We start from the raw sequence: 18,341 nt of genomic DNA, 5'->3' as shown, positions 1-18,341 counted from the left end.
AGCCTTATGCAGATATGGAGGCAGGGCTTAGCCTCATGCAAGGATCGAGACAAAGCTTAGTCTCATGCAAAAAGAAGCCAGTGCTTAGCCTTATGCAAATAGGGAGGCAGGGCTTAGCCTCATGCAAGGATCGAAACAGAGCTTAGTCTCATGCAAAGAGAAGGCAGTGCTTAGCCTTATGCAAATAGGGAGGCAGGGCTTAGCCTCATGCAAGATCGAGATAGAGCTTAGTCTCATACAAAGGGAAGGTAGTGCTTAGCCTTATACAAATAAGGAGGCAGGGCTTAGCCTCATGCAAAGATCGAGACAGAGCTTAGTCTCATGCAAAGAGAAGGCAGTGCTTAGCCTTATGCAAATAGGGAGGCAGGGCTTAGCCTCATGCAAGATCGAGACAGAGCTTAGTCTCATGCGAAGGGAAGACAATGCTTAGACTTATGCAAATAGGGAGGTAGGGCTTAGCCTCATGCAAGGATTGAGACAAAGTTTAGTCTCATGCAAAGAGAAGGCAGTGCTTAGCCTTATGCAAATAGGGAGGTAGGGCTTAGCCTTATGCAAAGAACATGTAGCAAATAAGAGTAGAATATTTCTTACCTGGAGATATATTTACGTCTGGCGGCCTGATTGTCAGGACTTCGGTATGTGTATATTTGCAAATACTTCTGTTATGTTCACCATGCATGCATCCAAAGAAAAATTGTAAGTTTTGTAAGGGGAGGTTGGTTCGTGCCTTCGTCTGCTGGCTTTGCTTCGCTCCGTTCTGGAGGCCTTTGTTTGAGTTGCCATGGGTGACACCTGACTGTCACGGAAATAGAGTTTTCGAAAATATGCATTTAGTGATAAAAATAGAGTTATTTATTTTAGAAAACATAGTGAAAGATCAAGTAATTTTAGATGAACTAGTGACTGTAATACATTTCAGAGATATTGCAGCTTTCTCGCGTTAAGGAGTATATGGTAGCAATATTGGATTATAAATAATTATTATTATATATTATTTATTTTTTTGGTTAAACTTTAAAAAAAATTAACCAAGTATATCAATATGTACAAATGAATCATTGGACTCATGAGTTGGCTCTTAGTAATCTCTACAACTCTTCTAATTGTTCCTTATCCATCTAACTATTATATATTGTTATTTTCTTTTAGTTATAACATATTGCTTCCATTCACGTAAGTGGTAAGTAGGTTAGCAATTAGTTTTTGTATTGAGATGATCTACCGTTATCGTTTAAGTGACTCGAATGAATATAGTATAGTATATATGAACGCCACAACGTAAGATAAGCTGAAGTGCTCAACTAAACACGTGAAGATCCCCATACCCATTAATCAAATTAAAGGTGTACTCCCTATGTTTTAATTTATGTGAACCTATTTGACTAGGTACGGAGTTAAGAAAAAATAAAAAATTTTGAAATTTGTGGTCCTAAACAAGTCAAAAAGGGGCCAGAGTGTTTGTGTGATTATAAAAACATCTTATTAAGGATAGAATTGTATATTTAAACTAAATTATTACCAAATTTAAAAAAGGATCATACTTTCTTTTTAGAATGAACCAAAAAAAATAGGCAGAATAAAGGGAGTATTTCTTTTTTGGATCAAATGATGCTCTCCTAGAAGTTTAACACACATTCCAAAACCAATCTTTGTGAACCAGCATTTGACAGCAAAATAATGGCCGCGTAGATTTGTAAGCGCTCATTATCAATAATAATTCGCAATACTCAAAACGAGGAAAAAAGTACTCCCTCCGTTTTAACCTCTGTATTAATTAATGTAAACTTATTTGACTGGGTACGGAGTTTAAGAAAAGAGAGAAGATCACTTTTAAACTTGTGGTGTAAAATGAGACACATATATTTTGTGTGGATATAAATTATTGCATAAAGATAATTTTTTTCAAATAAGGAAAGGGGTCATTCTTTTTTGCACGGACCAAAAAAATAGGTTCAAATAGAAAGTTACAAAAGCTAGCGTAGAAACTTTGCAATTACTTGCAAGCAAACTACTTTCTACTCTCTTTTTTTCGACTCTTTCTGTTCTTCCTTTCTTTTTATCTTTTTTGTCCAAGAATTCTAATGAGGCTAGGGTTTATCTAATTGCGGTACCCAGAAAAAGAATGATGCTGGGAACCCTAAGAAATCCTAAAAGAAGGACGATAAAAGACACATTTGTCTTCTGACTATTTCTACGATGGACCCACCAACAAGAATGCTGCTTCTACGGATTGAACAACGTCGTATTTCTCTCCTCCCACCTCCTATATAATTGTCAACAGAAAATAAAGTCTGTTGACAAATAAAATATTACTCGTAAGCTAAGTAAACCGGCCAACGTCCAACGTCTAACGTCGGCATGATAGGACACGTTGTTTTGCCGTTATTTCCGCCTCCAGCATGAAGCATGTCATTGCAATTAATTTGTGTATCATAACATGAGGAATCTACAATAAATAATAGATCAAATAGACATGTTTAAATATCAATACTCATTATCATCATCATGTGAGGTAAATGATTGACATTTGAAGAAATATATATGAGATTATCATGTAATACTAGTTTGAACAGTTCAAGAAGATTTGATGCAGATATCCAATCTTCGAGACATTTACAAAAATTATGAAAAACCACTGCTCGTCCATCACATGGACAGAGTGCACCCTCTACATAAAAAAAAATACAAAAAAGAAAATTAAAAAGTATTTTGATCATACAAAAAAATATTGGGAACTCAACATCTAAATGTTAATGTTGAGTAAAAAAAAAATCATCTGGACAAGGGTATGTTCACACTGGTCTATCGTTCTCTTTGACGGTCGTTAAACGATAGCCGAAAAACCCACTTGGAGAATGACTTCTTCTTTGAACTTGTTGTGTTAGACTGTTGATAAGTTTGGTGACTTGGATTATTGGTAGCAGTGGACTCCACAAAAGCCTTCATACGTCGCATGGCGAGGTTTAGTGTATCCTCGGACATGTTAGCAAAACATGCACGAAGCCAACCTGGTTCGTTACAATGGCATGATGATCCAGGCGAAATGTTTAGGCCAACATCGTACACTATTTTCTTCCATAAGTCAATTTCAGCTTCAAATGTGTTAGAGCTTAGTAAATGCCTCATGTCAACCCAACAAAATAAACCAGCATTGCTTTCGAGGCAGCTAATACCGGCATTTTTAAGACCTCGTACAAGCATTGCATGTCGTTTCTTTAGCCTCTTTTGATTTTCAGAGATGTATTTTTTCGTGAATTTTTTGTCGGAGAGCATGGCTGATAGAAGGTACTGAGTTTGGGAAGAAACTAAACCGAAACTGGACATCTTTGTTGCCGCAGAGACAACCATCTCGTCGTTGGAGTAAATTGCACCAACTCTAAAACCGGGAAGGCCAAGATCTTTCGAAAGACTGTAAACAATGTGAACTCGTTCCCAAACTTCGGTTTTCATGTAGTTCTTTTCCATTAGAACTTCCATGACACTGACGAAGCTAGGCGAGTTAAAAACAGTCCCCGAATAGATCTCGTCACTAATGAGATGGATACCTTTTGCGTCAATGAAAGTAAGAAGCAGCTCAAGCTCGTTTCGGCTTAGTGTTGTACCCAGTGGATTTGATGGGTTGGTCACTAGAACCCCTTTCACTCTAAGATTTCGCCTTTTGGCTTCTAGAAAAGCTTCTTCAAGAGCGGATTCTGTAATTCTGAAGCCATTTGAACTTGTGCACTGTATTGGCACAATCTCAGCTCCAGTTCTCCATTTGAGGTCTCTGTCGAATCTGCATTGCATAATGCAAATTAAAGCCATCAGTAAAGAACAAATATAGGCATTATTTGAGGGAGTAGCTAGTAGTTATTTTTGTAGAACTAGTAATAATCAATATTGGAACGTACCCAGGGTAGTATGGGGTAGGAAGGAGAAAAGCGTCGCCTTGGTCAGCTAGGCAAAACATGAGCGTTTCATTTGCGGAAGTTGCACCGGCTGTAAGAACGAGCTTGTTCGAATCAAAGCTTACTTTATTGCCTCTGATTTCTGACATGAATTTAGTCATTGCCTGCATTATAAGTATAAACATAACAACGTGAGACAATGATGTCACCACATACGTGTATATTCATAATACTTCAGAGCTACTCTACATGATTGATAATAATTAATCACATGTTATTAGTGGGGTGGACACGTACATTCTTGAAAGCCGGAAGGCCATGGTAATCTTGAAACAGAGCAAGCTCTCTGAATATTGACTCTCCATTTCTCTTAAACCCAGCTGCGTCTGGGTTTTGTGCTAGCCATGATTCTAATAAATCGAAAGAGAGCTGCACAAGAAAGCATTATGTCAGAGGAAAGAATGTGAATGCCGACAATCAGAGATGGGAATTTGTAAGAGCAGAACAGAAATGAGTTTTGTGTTTTTTTAATTACCTGATTCTCTGCAAGACCCATCTGGATGATTCCTTTAGGATTCTGAACTTCATCGTATGGGTTTTTCTCATACTCCTGCCATCCTAGGAAGTATGAAGAATCTTGTCCGTGAGAGTTGCACGTGGCTTTCTCTGACAGCAGCTTCATCTTTTGTGGTGTTAGTTTCTGGGTATATTTTTCGAAATAAATATAGCCACAAAGCTTGACTGAAATATGCCAGCAAGAAGTTAATTAATTAGGAAGAGTTGGACGTAACAAGTAATCACTTGGAAAAGTTTGAGAGATTGAAGAAATTTTGAAAAAAGAGTTTGATTTGGAAAGAATGAAGGGAGATTGTAGTTTAGATAGAATGAGATAGAGATGTTGTTGCTATTTGCTGGCATTTCCATGGCTATATATAGGAGTTTTGCCAATGAAAGAAACAACACGTCAGCCAATCTCCCCATAATGCTTTGACTCTTAAGCACTTAAATTCCTTTTTAAACAAATACTAATTCTTTTAAGTCTATGTCTAATTTGACGCGTTTTAGCACCGTTGAATTTTTGCTTAAATGTATAGTAATTTAACGACATTTATGGTTCCGTGCTCTCTAAGCTCATTAAAAGAAAGCGGCACTTACTTGGGATTTTAGAGTAGCACTAATGTCCCCAACTCTCCATCTAAAAGTCATTCACAAAAATTTTAAAAACTTTGCAAACCTTACTACTGGTAATCCTACTGCTATTGCAACTTCTCTAGATTAATTTATTTTTATTCTGAATTGATATTATTTCAAGGGGAAAATATACTTTACGAGTAATGGAGAAGTCGAATGCATATACCAACAAGAAAATCTAAAAGACAACAATGGGTAGAAGTAGAAATAAGCCCATCTAAAAATTTGGACCGACGGTGACCGTGCCCTGGTCCATATGCTCCCTTCGACTGGCCCATCTCTTACTGTTTGTCGGCCACTTATCTCGCCGTCCCCGGTCTCCCCTCACAGGTGGGGCTACAAAACCCAAAACTCATTTTCTTATTTCTAAATCGTTTTACTACGTAACATTAAAAGAGTTCAGTATAAAGTTAAATTCTCACTTAATTCTTTTATTATAAACCTTTACGTGTCCCAGTTCAGAAGAAATTAAAATCTCTTAATAAAGAGTTCTTCAACATCAGTAGTTATTTTCTAATTTCAAGCAAGATAGCACGTGACATTCAAGAGTTAAAGTCAACCTCCGCCGTACATCAACTAGTTGCCTACACTGAAATGCGCTGTCCAGGTAAAGAAAAGAACTCTTACGCTAGTCATAGCACAGCTGTATGCACAAGTTCAATTTGGTTTGCACATATCAAGCATTCACACGGCTTAATGCGTTTAGACCCAAAATTGACATCCAATTTTCACATTTTTGTAAATGCCTCAATTATATATACTTTACTCAATTGGATTGATTGAAGTCGAATTCCATTCTTTTACGTTTAGTAAATTGCATACTGCAAATTAATTAGCAAAATCTGAAATTGCCGTGGTTTCTAACAACCAGAAAGTTGGTATATAAAATAGTGGGATGGTAGAGTTCTTTTTGGGGTATGTACGCATAAATGTCCCAACAAAATCTTTGTTTTGCAAAGGCAAAGCATAATAATGTCAAGAAACGCTAATAAAAAGTTTACTAAGTTGGGAAAGTATGAAAATAAGTACTGCATGATCAATTGAAATTCTGTACTTAAGTATGGAGTTTCAACCACTAAAGCTCAGAAATTTATTGCATAGTAAATAAATGAATTCCGTCACTAGTATTAGCCAACAGTTTGTTTCAAAATTACATGACGAAATGGATCTGCCAATATTAGGAGAAGGGATAATAGAAGATGAAGTTTCAACCACTAAAGATCAGAAATTTATTGCAAACGGGTAAACTAGCTAATTCCGCCGGCAGTATTAACCAACTGATTTAGCTAAAAGGAATGTCCTAGTCAATACTCCCTCCGTTTCAATTTACGTGAACCTACTGGGCACGGAGTTTAAGAAAAGAGAGAAGACTTTTGATCTTGTAGTGTAAAATGAGGCATATATATTTTGTGAGGCTATAAATCATTGTGTAAAGGTAAATTGTTTCTAAATAAGGAAAAGAGTCATTCTTTTTTGCACTGACTAAACAGAAAATAGGTTCACATAAATTGAAACGGACGGAATATTTGGTATTTTGCGTTAGAATAGAAGGGTCCGGTAAAGTTCAGCTCAAAGTGATCCTAAAAGAGAAAGGTTCTCGGTAATCTTTTTGATTGCCTTGGTTATTTTGCCTAGCAAATAGAAGTGAATAGCAAAGGGACTCAAAATTTCTATCTTAATATAGTACGCAGTGATAATTCCTCCGTTTCATATTATATGAGTTAGTTTGACTCGGCATGAAGTTTAAGAAAAAAGAAGAAGATTTTTGAAATTTGTGGTCTTAAAAACTTAAGGGATAAAAAGTTTGTGGGGCCATAACATTTGTGTGGCCATAAAAACTTCTCATTAAGGATAAATAGGTAAAATGAAAGAATTTAAAGTTAAATTATTTCAAAATTTAGAAATGTATTATTTGTTCTGAAACAGACTAAAAAAGAAAGTATCTCATTTAATATGAAACAAAGGAGTACTTACATAGGGGTAGGATAGCAGGGTTGGTAATAGTGGTGGTACCGAAAGGCGCTCCCAGATTTGTATCTCTTTTTGTCTCCTTATTACAAGTTTGAAACATCTAAAAAAGTGAAAGACAACTAATGATCCTTGCTGTAGCAATGTCCGATTTTTTACTTTGTATGGTGTAAAGGACCGTTAGACTATGGGAAAACGGATTTCTGCTTCAAGTCGATATCTTGACAAAATTAGAGGGAACAAACACTAGTGACAGAGATTCTATCATATTGATTTTTGACAAAACAATGTTGGTGATTAACTCAAAATACGGTTCTCAACCACTTTTTTTCTATTAAGAAGCTACACTTTCAAATGACGACCTAGGCATCTTAGATTATCCGGAAAAGCGGAAAAGAAGAATAAAGGGGAAAAAAAATTCAAATCTAGTTTAAGGGAGAAATGAAAATTCAAATCATTGCCGTGTAGGAGAAGTAAGGTTGTAATAATATAGGTGTGGAAACGGGTAAAATTTGCATGTCCTCTAAAGTTTGTTCTAATCAATTAATTATCACCATGGAACCTAATTGACAAGCATTAAGTCAACGGAAGGCTTGACCAAAAGCATATGACCCCCAAATAATTAATTAGGCAATGAGAAGTCGACATAATTGATGAGTTTATATTTTACATATTAGGTAACATAAAAGTTAATTACAAGTAATCATTCATAACACTTATTACCTGAAATATAAGTCAAGTTACCTATTATAACATGTTAAAATATAATGTAAATTTTTTTTACACTATATAAGTTAATTCCGATATTGATTTGACGGGCAGATTACGAATGCCCATATCTCATTTAATGAATTTAAATCTGAGTTAATTGACTTGATTAGACGCTTACGAATATAATGGACGGATACGCTTATAACGTGCTCCAGTTCTGCCCAACACTGAGGCAGACTTGGTCCTAGAAATGGTGGTCTCGACTGATTGACTTAACCTCTGGATAAGCTTAATTAAGGGACAAGAAATGACATGATCCCCAACTCTAAAAATGGCGTAGATTCTGTTTCCTAGGATTGACTGCGATTTGTCCCGATATGGATACAAACTTGGTATATCTTTCATTGAAACAGCGCATTGTGTCGAAATTTATCGTCGTTTGTATTGGTTCTGACGATATAGCTTCATGTTTAATGAGCTAGCTCACATGCATCATGGTTATAAGACTTGATACATATTTGTGAGTTGGAATTCTTACTGGTCTGTTCTGGACCATAATGAACGAGTCTTCACCTCTTGTATATACATATAATATATGTATGTTTCAAGTTTATTCCAATCTTGAAACAATTAAGCTGTCCAAGAGCACAAATTGCTCTTATATACATGCAAGGCTTAATTTACTGTTAACATTAATGATTTCAAGCACTTTTCACTCTGATAATTTTACAATGACACAATATAACCTGCTTCAAATTAGCTTAGTCTTTCAGTGTAGTAGAGCTAAAAATTGTTTTGTTTGATGAGAGGATATTGGTGAGTGAAATTGAAAGACGGGGAGCATGAAATGATTGAGAGAGGAAACATGTGGTTTGTTGCAAAGGAAGGGTGATTAGGGCATGTGAAAGCCCTATTTAAGTGCCCCCACAGAAGTAAGAATATGTACATAAGAATTGGGGTCCATTGGAAGCCTAAAATGTAACTATCCCTAGGCCAATAGGCTGCTCTTTGTGACAACTAACATGACAAATCACATTTATATTAGGTCCACTCCTCCCATTCCTAGCCGACTTCCTAGGAGACATTACCCATACATGGACCATTTGCTTCCTGCCTTCAGTAACGTAGGACCCCTACCCCACCACCCCACCCCCAGGGGGGCTATTCTCTGTCAAACTAATATTTGCGACATATATACCCATATATCTAATCCATGCATATTAAGTCTTATACCCAATGTTGAAATACTTAAAGTCAACGATTGTTGCCGTTAATTATAAAATTAATTGGTTGTTACGTAGAGAGAGCAAAGAATTTATATATATATATATATATATATATATATATCTTTTAATATCATAATAACAATTTTATAACGATAGCGAGTCATATGCCATATTTTTAAAATACTAATGTCACTTATTATGAAATGAATTGCATGACTAAATATTGCCACTCTGCTACATAGTCAAAGAGTCGACTTTAATCAAGGAATATATCATCAGTAACACAAATTGTTTCGTAGTTAGCATGCACTGACCTGCAAATCAGTCGTGCAAGTAATGTGATTTCTTCATCTTCAGTTCCACGTCCGACTAGGTCATCCTAGTCCTAGTATTTAGGATCGATCACCACTACTTTGTGGTTCAATTATGTTCTTCGATCCTCTGTTTGATAATTTTGTTGAGAAAGACCGATACGCAAGTTACGTGTAGATGACAAATTACTATAGAGCTTACTCAATCAGAAAATTTGAATTTATGTTGTTCCTTCTATGTTAACCTTAGATCAACTCCGACGTTTTCCCTAAAAAGAAATGTTATCTATAAATGTTGACTTGCAAATAGTTGTTATTGGTGCGGAACCATATGTATGTCATCATCGTTCAAATGTGATTCCAAAAGTTCGTGTATTATCTGAGGGTCTGAGAATTTGGATAATAAACATGTATCTATCTGATAATCGAACAGTAATTGGATAAAAATTGTCACTAGTTTTTCTTAGTAATAGCTTATTTAATTGGATAAAAATTGTCACTACTTGTATGTATCTATGCAAACTGTGGCTATTTCAGTTCAAGCTGTGAATCTAAATATGACAAAGAAAACTGAGCAAATTGTACTTTGTCTATGTAAAAAAAAAAAAAAAATGTAGCGATCACAATACTTGTTATTTATTGCCACAACTGTAATTAAGCTGGTTTATGAATCTCCATCACAACAGATGGAGAATTAAAGGCCCATTCTTGACTTGATCGCTATAATAACATTGCATATTTGCTTCCTGATCAAATGTGATATAAAATTCACACGCACGAAAGATATTTGAACATGCATGTTACAATATAAAACTCAAGTAGTTCACAGTTCATCACCGTGTACAATGTAATTTGTTTATTTATTAGGTTTTCCCATGATAAATATTTTATTGAGAGAACGATGGGTTCATTAAGACATATGGAGAGGTATGGGAAGCCATAATCTGAAAACGGACCTTTACTTGGCCTCTTCTTATATGGAAGGTGTTTGACCCAAAAGATATTGAATTTTTTTTATTAAATCAACTAAAGAAGATGAAGAAGTAAATCCTAGTCAAACGTAATAAACTCCAGATTTATAAGCAAATCAGAATATAATGTATGAGACAAAATAGGGGCGATCAATCTTATTGATGTTTTTCATTTCTCCTCTCATTAATCGGTGGAGGTAACCATTTTACATATTTTTTCTGAGATTGCTTTGTCTTCTTTTTGCTAAGAAGATTACAGAGGAGAGGGAAGGGAAAGAGAGGAGGCCCCAGTCTAGGAAGGTTCCCTCCCTATATATAGTCATGAAATCCTTATTGCGTTCTCGGGTCAACCCACTTTCATACCACGTCCGCCTCCATCGTTCCCTGAGTGTTATTTTTCGTCTTGTTGGGTTTTGTGAACGCGGGGTTTGGAGCAAACCATGTCGTCGTCCACTGTCTCGCCACTTGGACAGGATCTCGGAAGGGTCGACCGTAGCGGCCAGATTTTGACCAATACAGTTAGTCCCTCCGTCTGTCGAGGTCGTCCTTTGTCGGGCCTGGCGGACGGATTATGATTGATACATATCTGAGAGAAATCTGACTACCTACCCCTTGGGTATGGTCTTTAGGTTTCAAATGATGCAACAGCTCCCTTTCGATATTTGTGGGCCTTTGCGGCCGTTTCGGAACTGAAACATCGCTTAACTTGAAACGTTGTTCGTGGTTGCTGCCATTATGACACACGTTTCCAGGGGATTGAACTGTTTCATGCCCTATCAAATTCGATTGGAGACTCTTGGGTTTCGTGCTTGGGGGATTTATACCTCTTATAAATAGAAGGAATGCACCATGTGATTGGCACACTTCTTTGCCTTTTACTCGAAAGAACTTTGCGAATCTTCTTTTCTCCTGATACTTCGGACTTTTTAAATTTTCTCTGGTTAGCCGAGAATTTTCATCTCTCCCTTTCTTTATTCCTTTGTTTTATCAAATCGACACAAATGGCTGGCGATTCTTCTCGTGCTGACCTCTCTGCCCCTATTTTGGCGCTAGAAAGTGATGTTTTGGTCACTGGAGGAGCAGAAGTAGTGGAAGATGAGGAGGACCCATCGGTGGCTAAGATCTTGCCTCGCCTTGGGAGAGCATGGAATGATTTCCATAGTCCCATCGGGGAGGAGCCGGAACCTGCTCCCTCTGTTATAAATGAAGAGGGGATCGCAGAATTGAGGGCTAGGTGGGGAATCCCTCGCTATGTCAAAATACTGCCGGCGGTGGGGAATGACATAGTCCACTTCGACCGCCCAGGGTATTGCGCGTTCTACGCCTACCCATTTATTGTGGGATACACACTTCCTCTCACTCTCCTGGTGGTAGATTTTTGCCGCTTTTACGAGGTATGCCCAGCTCAACTTTCACCGTACCTGTACAAATTATTCCTCATGCTGCTTAAGTTTGCGGAGCTTGCTGGTCATGAGATTACTTTGGAGCACATGCTCAATATCCCCGCCCCTCAACTCATTCGTGGCACGATGATTCACATGCATCACCGAGGGTCGAAGAGTCTGGTGGTGAAGATGGACGACAGAGCCAACCATCGCTTCTACGAGAATTACTTCTATGTGCAGACCGAGCACCTTGTGGCAGATCCTATGGGGTTCCTAAGAAATGGAACTTCGTACATAAGTCTCTATACTTTTTGTCGGAGTGATGTCCAACCACTTTCCATTGGTTAGTACTAAACTGTTTGCATTTTTACAGCCGTAAAACTACCCCATGCACCTGTTAACGGTATCCGCGAGTGGGTGAGTGCCATCCTTCCTCATACGGTGGAAATCCGCACATGGTCGTCCTTCTATGAGAGATATGGACGGAAGCCCCTTACTAGTGAGAGAACGTTTTTGTTGGCTATTCTTTCCCCTTTTCTTTTTTACTCGGTTTCTTACGTGATGTTCATCGATGTTAGGGAGAGTGTGGAGAGTGAGGGCTCCTCCACTAGCTTTTTGTCACTCTACATCGTCCGCTCGCCCTGCTTCAGTGTCTACTGCTCGACCTTCGTCGAGGGCTGCTTCAGTTAAATCTACGGTTGTGGCCGTACACACGAAGGTCGCCCCTCAAACTGAGATTCTGACCCATGTTGCCTATCCATCAAACGAATCCTCCCATGCCGAGGAGGGAGAGGGTCCATCCAAGAGGCGGCGAGTGGAGTCCGAATCGGTCCCTCCGGTCGTGATACATCTGGAGGAAGACCTTCCTTTGACGGGGTCTGAGGCGGGGGTCGATACTACTCCACCCGTAGAGACACAGCCAGCCGCAGTATCTACCCCATCGATGGAGATCCCTACCACTTTGATCGATCAACAACCTGCCGCGATGGGGGTTAAATTTCTGAGGTCGCTGTTACTATTTTGGATGGGCCTTCGTCCTCGATGCCTGGTCGTGCTTCTTCCTCGGTCGCTGGAAGGGGAAAGGGTGTCGTGGTCGATGACTACGAATCTGAGTCTGACCTTGATCCCGATGATGTTAGGATGTTTAAAGAGGGTCTTACCCGCTCGGTAGTTCATGCGGGAGACCCATCCCGTATTCTTGAGATCTCATCGGATATTAATCTCTTGGGGGACACGAAGGATCTGGTGTCGCAGTTTGACATTTTGTGTTCCGTTGCCGAGAACGAGGCTCTTCGGAATGTTCTTGATATTGAATTGATGCATGAAGTGGCTGCTATGGGCTTGAGGGTACGTTTTGTCTTTCTTTCATGTTCCTTTTATTTTTCTGGACGATATAGTCTTAACCCATCTTTTCATTTTTCAGACGTACATGTTGGAGATTGAGAGCGCTCGTAGGGCTGACATTCAGACCAAGATTTTCCTGAAGGCGTTGGAGAAATATCGGCGCTATCGCAATAAGTGCCGTGAGATGCACGAGCGGCTAAAGGAGAACCCCGGTGCTCGATCCCTTGGCGAGGAATTGGAGAAGAGGGACCAGTAATTGATGGAGGCCATTCGCAGAAGTAGCGTGCTCAAGGAGCAACTTCGTGCGAAGGACGAGGAGCTTGAGTTAGGCAAAGGGGTTGTTGCAGAGTGTGAATATGTTCAGGAAATGCTGAGGTCAATGCAATCTGAGATGGATCAGAACCTTATCCAGGTCAAGGTGATGAGCGCAGAGTGGATGGGAAAATTTCCCGAGTTGGAGAGAAAGGTTGCCGGGTTGGAGAACATCGAGAGTGCCTGGTCCTCGGCTTCGGCAAGGGCGGCAGTCCTGGAGAACACTATCTGCATCCTCCAATCCAAGAAGGAATTGTAGATGGTGATGGCCATGCTAAGGGAGGCGAGGCTTGAGGAACGCATTGGTGAGATCGACCGGGAAGCATCGACCTTGGGGGAACGAGTTGCCGCTCCGGAGGTCGAAAAAGAGCAACTGCTGGCTCAAGTTGAATCTTCCTCCGCCATTGTCCCTCGCCGCTTGCACGAGCTTTGGGTTCATGCTGAAGCCCAGCGGGATATACATAAGAGTTTGTGGGAGGCGGGCAATGTTACCGAGGCCGCGTATGAAGGAGCACGGGCGAAGGCACAAGAGGCTCGTGTTAACTGTGGATATGACTCTACGACGCCGGAGGCTGATGAGGGCGCGGATGATGAGGGAGGACTTCCTAGAGATGGTGCCGAGTGAAAGAATTGCTATCTTTGTCTTTTTTTTGTTGTTGTTTATTGTTTTTTCCTGGACTCCATTGATTTTAGCTGTATTAATCTGCGGCTGTTTGCGCAGTAACTTTGTGTAAAAAGGGATTTTCCATTGTCATATGCTTTCTGTACTTCTTTTCCCGTTTTGCTCTTCATAATTTTTGTGCAAAGCAGTAGATTCCCGTGTGATGAGTTCTCAACTCTTAGGGAATTTAATGTCACATAGGTTGAGTAGGACCCTGATAAAGGCTTTGACCGAGGGACGATGCTTTTGGGCTTATGTCGAGGTACTATCCCGTCATAGCCCAAAAACGATCCAATTCTATTTCTAATAGCGACCTTAGCTGCAGGGATGTTACTTTCGAGCCTATACCGAAGTAATATTCCATCATGAGTCCCAGTTTTCTTCGGCGATGGCCTTTGGCCTTGAGGGTGTTATTTCGAGCTTTCATCGAAATATTAACCCGTTGTTGTTCGATTGAGGTTGAACTCTTCTTTTTGGCGAAGGCCCTTGGCCTTTAGATTGTTATTTCGAACTTTCGTATAAATATTAACCCGTCGTTGTTCGATCTACGTCGAACTCTTTTTTTTTGGCGAAGGCCCTTGGCCTTTAGGGTGTTATTTCGAACTTTCATCGAAATATTAGCTCGTCATTGTTCGATCGAGGTCAAACTCTTCTTTTTGGCGAAGGCCCTTGGCCTTTAGGGTGTTATTTCGAACTTTTATCGAAATATTAACCTGTTGTTGTTCGATCGAGGTCGAACTCTTCTTTTTGGCGAAGGCCCTTGGCTTTTAGGGTGTTATTTCGAACTTTCGTCGAAATATTAACCCGTTGTTTGTTCGATCGAGGTTGAACTCTTCTTTTTGGCGAAGGCCCTTGGCCTTAGGGTGTTATTTCAAACTTTCATCGAAATATTAACCCGTCGTTGTTCGATCGAGGTCGAACTCTTCTTTTTGGCGAAGGACCTTAGCCTTTAGGGTGTTATTTCAAACTTTCGTCGAAATATTAACCTGTCGTTGTTCGATCGAGGTTGAACACTTCTTTTTTGGCGAAAGCCCTTGGCCTTTAGGGTGTTATTTCGAACTTTCATCAAAATATTAACCCGATGTTGTTCGATCGAGGTCGAACTCTTCTTTTTGACGAAGGCCCTTGGCCTTTAGGGTGTTATTTCGAACTTTCGTCAAAATATTAACCCGTTATTTGTTCGATCGAGGTCGAACTCTTCTTTTTGGCGAAGGCCCTTGGCCTTTAGGGTGTTATTTTGAACTTTCGTCAAAATATTAATCTGTCGTTGTTCGATCGAGGTCGAACTCTTCTTTTTGGCGAAGGCCCTTGGCCTTTAAGGGTCTTATTTCGAACTTTTGTCGAAATATTAACCTGTCGTTAGTCCCAATTTTCCGAAGAGTTAGGTATCTTCTGGGGGAGTCCCAGTTCGCTTGATTTTATTTGCATCGGGGAATGTGGTATTAGGGAGCAGAAAATGCTCCTGCTTTGCTCACACTTGTTTCATGCATCTGTTGGAGCTTCCCCTCATCGGCCCGGTCTTTAGGTCCCCGGGAAGGCTTTCTCGGGACACCTTCTTGGTGAGAGAGAGGGGGTATCGCTCAAGGGGCATCATTTCCTAGGAGTTGGGTTTGCCAATCCCCCATTCTTCAGTTGGGGTGTTTCCTTGCTCGCTTGCCAGCACGATGTTTGCATTCTTGTTTGAGCAAACAGCAGAAGGTGGATCGGTGGTGTTGCTCGCTTTTCTTGGAATTTCAATGGTTGATGGGGGTGATATTTTCTGAATTCGGTAGCCGTATTCAGTTCTTTTCCTTCCCCCTTTTTGTGTGTGCCTTCGTCCTATGCGGGCTAGGCTCGTTTTGGCTGGCTCGTGGGCTGCCCCGAGGGAGGATGTTAGTTGCAACTTCTGCTTGTGTATAACATCATGATCTGGGTTGGCGTGCGAGGTTTACTTACCATTCGTTTTGGTGGGTGATCGTGTTTCCGATTTTTGATCTGGAGGAGACTAGGAAGTTTTCACTAAGAAATCCCCACAGACGGCGCCAAATTGTTTGACCCAAAAGATATTGAAACCTTTTTTATTAAATCAATTAAAGAAGATGAATAGGTAAATCTTAGTCAAACGTAATAAACTCCAGATCTATAAGCAAATCAGAATATAATGTATAAGACAAAATAGGGACGATCAATCTTATTGATGCTTTTCATTTTTCCTCTCATTAATCGGTGGAGGTAACCATTTTACATATTTTTTCGAAGATTGCTTTGTCTTCTTTTTGCTAAGAAGATTACAGAGGAGAGGGAAGGGAAAGAGAGGAGGCCCCAGTCTAGGAAGATTCCCTCCCTATATATAGTCATGGAATCCTTATTGCGTTCTCGAGCCAACCCACTTTCATACCACGTTCGCCTTCGTCATTCCCTGAGTGTTGTTTTTCGTCTTGTTGGGTTTTGTGAACGCGGGGTTTGGAGCAAACCATGTCGTCATCCATGTCTCGCAGCTTGGACAGGAACTCGGAAGGATCGACCGTAGCGGTCAGATTTTGACCAATGTAGAAGGTGGGCTGGGAAAAGTTAAATATCAACAAGCTAGCTTTTAGTTACTTCACTGGACCAAATTGAATTATGCGTATATCTTAATCCTTATGCATATATTCCTTGTTTGACAGTCGACTCGATTTCAGGAGAAAATTTTCTCTACAATAAATATTCCATTAGTGGCGCTTGGGAAGAACATGCTCAATTCATCTTCAGTTACGCAATTCCTCAAATTGTTGCCGTGTCACATTTTCGTTTCTTTGGAGAAGACTATTGAACTTGTTCGTGCTTAGATGGCACGCAGCTTTGACAATTTTGGTACTTAAAGAATAAATATATAGACGCGATTTAGACAGAATGGAACACAAATGATCTTAATTAATTTTACCTGTGTATTCCATACAAACTTGGACTATATAATGCTTTACATTTATTGTTGAGGTTTTAAGCTAAATAGGCTTAAAAGAGGGTGAATGGTAAATGGAGGAAAAATGAAATTTTTTAGTGATATTTATGTTTTTCCCCTTGACAAAGGGATATTGTCCCATATTGGAAGAGGAAAAGGTTTTTGATGGGTATAGATACAATTGTTCTTCTTGTAACTCTTAAAGAGTTAAGAACAAGGCAAGCCTCGCGCTGTTGTCGTCGCTCGGCTTTGATTGATTAATTAATTTTTTAGACCAAATTTATTTGCTAATAGCAAATATTAACAGAAATCCAACGGAAACGTTGTATTTCCATTATCCGTTTTCAGTTTTTTCGGTTTTGTAACTGAAAATTAACCTCCCTCTTCAATTCCCGGTTTATTGTTGCATAAATAGTCATTTATGTTATGGCCGTTTTACATAAACAGTCATTCTGAAGAGTTGCACCTCTTCAGTTTTGAGCTCAACATTGGCTATAAATACAAGTCCATTCTCTCAGATTTTCCATACGATTTTCTGAGCTCTCCTCCTTTCTTCTGCATTGTTTTAACTTCAAAGAAAGCAACAGTAAGTGTGATTTGCTACAGAACTTTGTATTCGCTGAAACACTGGGGTTTGAAGTACCACTACACCAATGTGTAATTCGTTCTATCCTGGGAGACATAATCCACAACTTTGGGTACTAGGAGGAGGTTAAATTCCTTAATGAAACACTGTGAATTCAGTGGGCTCGAATTAACTTTTGTTTCGTTTATATTTCTGTTTATATGTTATTTTATTTTCTCCAGAATTATTTTACAAATACAGTATAGTAACATTTATTTCCGTATAATATTAGATAACTTCATGCTATATATATGATGAGTCTTCTCTGCATAATCCTTGACCCCACTAGCTAGCCGAAGTTGACGCAGTTTGATTTTTAACGACAGTGACTCAAGTCATCACTCTATCTAAGATGTTAGATCGAAAACCATTGCGTTGTTATCCTTGGTACTAAATGATAATCCATATCTACAATGTAAGTTTGGTCAAATATAGGTTAACTAGTATTTACAGTGTATTTTTTTTTTACATTATCAGATCACCTATAACATAATTACAGTTAATCAATCAATAAAAAGCGGGACTCACAACATAGAAAATGAGATGAGTTATGTAGTACAATAAATTCAAACATATTGATAATTTTATTTTTTCATATTATCAATACATATAAGATAAATGCAACCAATTAAGAATGTTTAAGTAGTTGGTATTTATGATTTCAGGACCCATCATGACGAGTCTTAGTCCTACAATGTTTCTTTCATGCCCGCTTTCTCGCTCTTTCTCCTTCCATTTTTTTTAACTTTACTATGAATTAAGTTTAAGATGATAGTTTGATCAACTCGCTATTTAAGCAGCGAGAATTTGAAATGCTTCAAAATAAAAG

General features: G+C 39.1%; 1 protein-coding gene across 1 annotated transcript; it reads right to left on the bottom strand.

The window, feature by feature from the left end:
- Nucleotides 1–2,526: 2,526 nt before the first annotated feature.
- On the bottom strand, nt 2,527–4,800 carry LOC107792036 (1-aminocyclopropane-1-carboxylate synthase 3). The gene is made up of 4 exons (XM_016614211.2): nt 4,423–4,800; nt 4,185–4,316; nt 3,891–4,051; nt 2,527–3,775 (listed from the first exon to the last, which is right to left on the bottom strand). The coding sequence occupies exons 1-4, from the start codon at nt 4,567–4,569 to the stop codon at nt 2,803–2,805; spliced, it is 1,413 nt and encodes a 470-aa protein (XP_016469697.1). The 5' UTR covers nt 4,570–4,800; the 3' UTR covers nt 2,527–2,802.
- Between the last annotated feature and the right edge of the window lie 13,541 nt (nt 4,801–18,341).

Source organism: Nicotiana tabacum, chromosome 3 (assembly GCF_000715075.1).
Source record: "Nicotiana tabacum cultivar K326 chromosome 3, ASM71507v2, whole genome shotgun sequence".
NCBI classification, from domain to species: Eukaryota; Viridiplantae; Streptophyta; class Magnoliopsida; order Solanales; family Solanaceae; genus Nicotiana; species Nicotiana tabacum.
The sequence above is the reverse complement of the archived record's forward strand: the minus strand, read 5'-3'. Positions and strand labels throughout refer to the sequence as shown.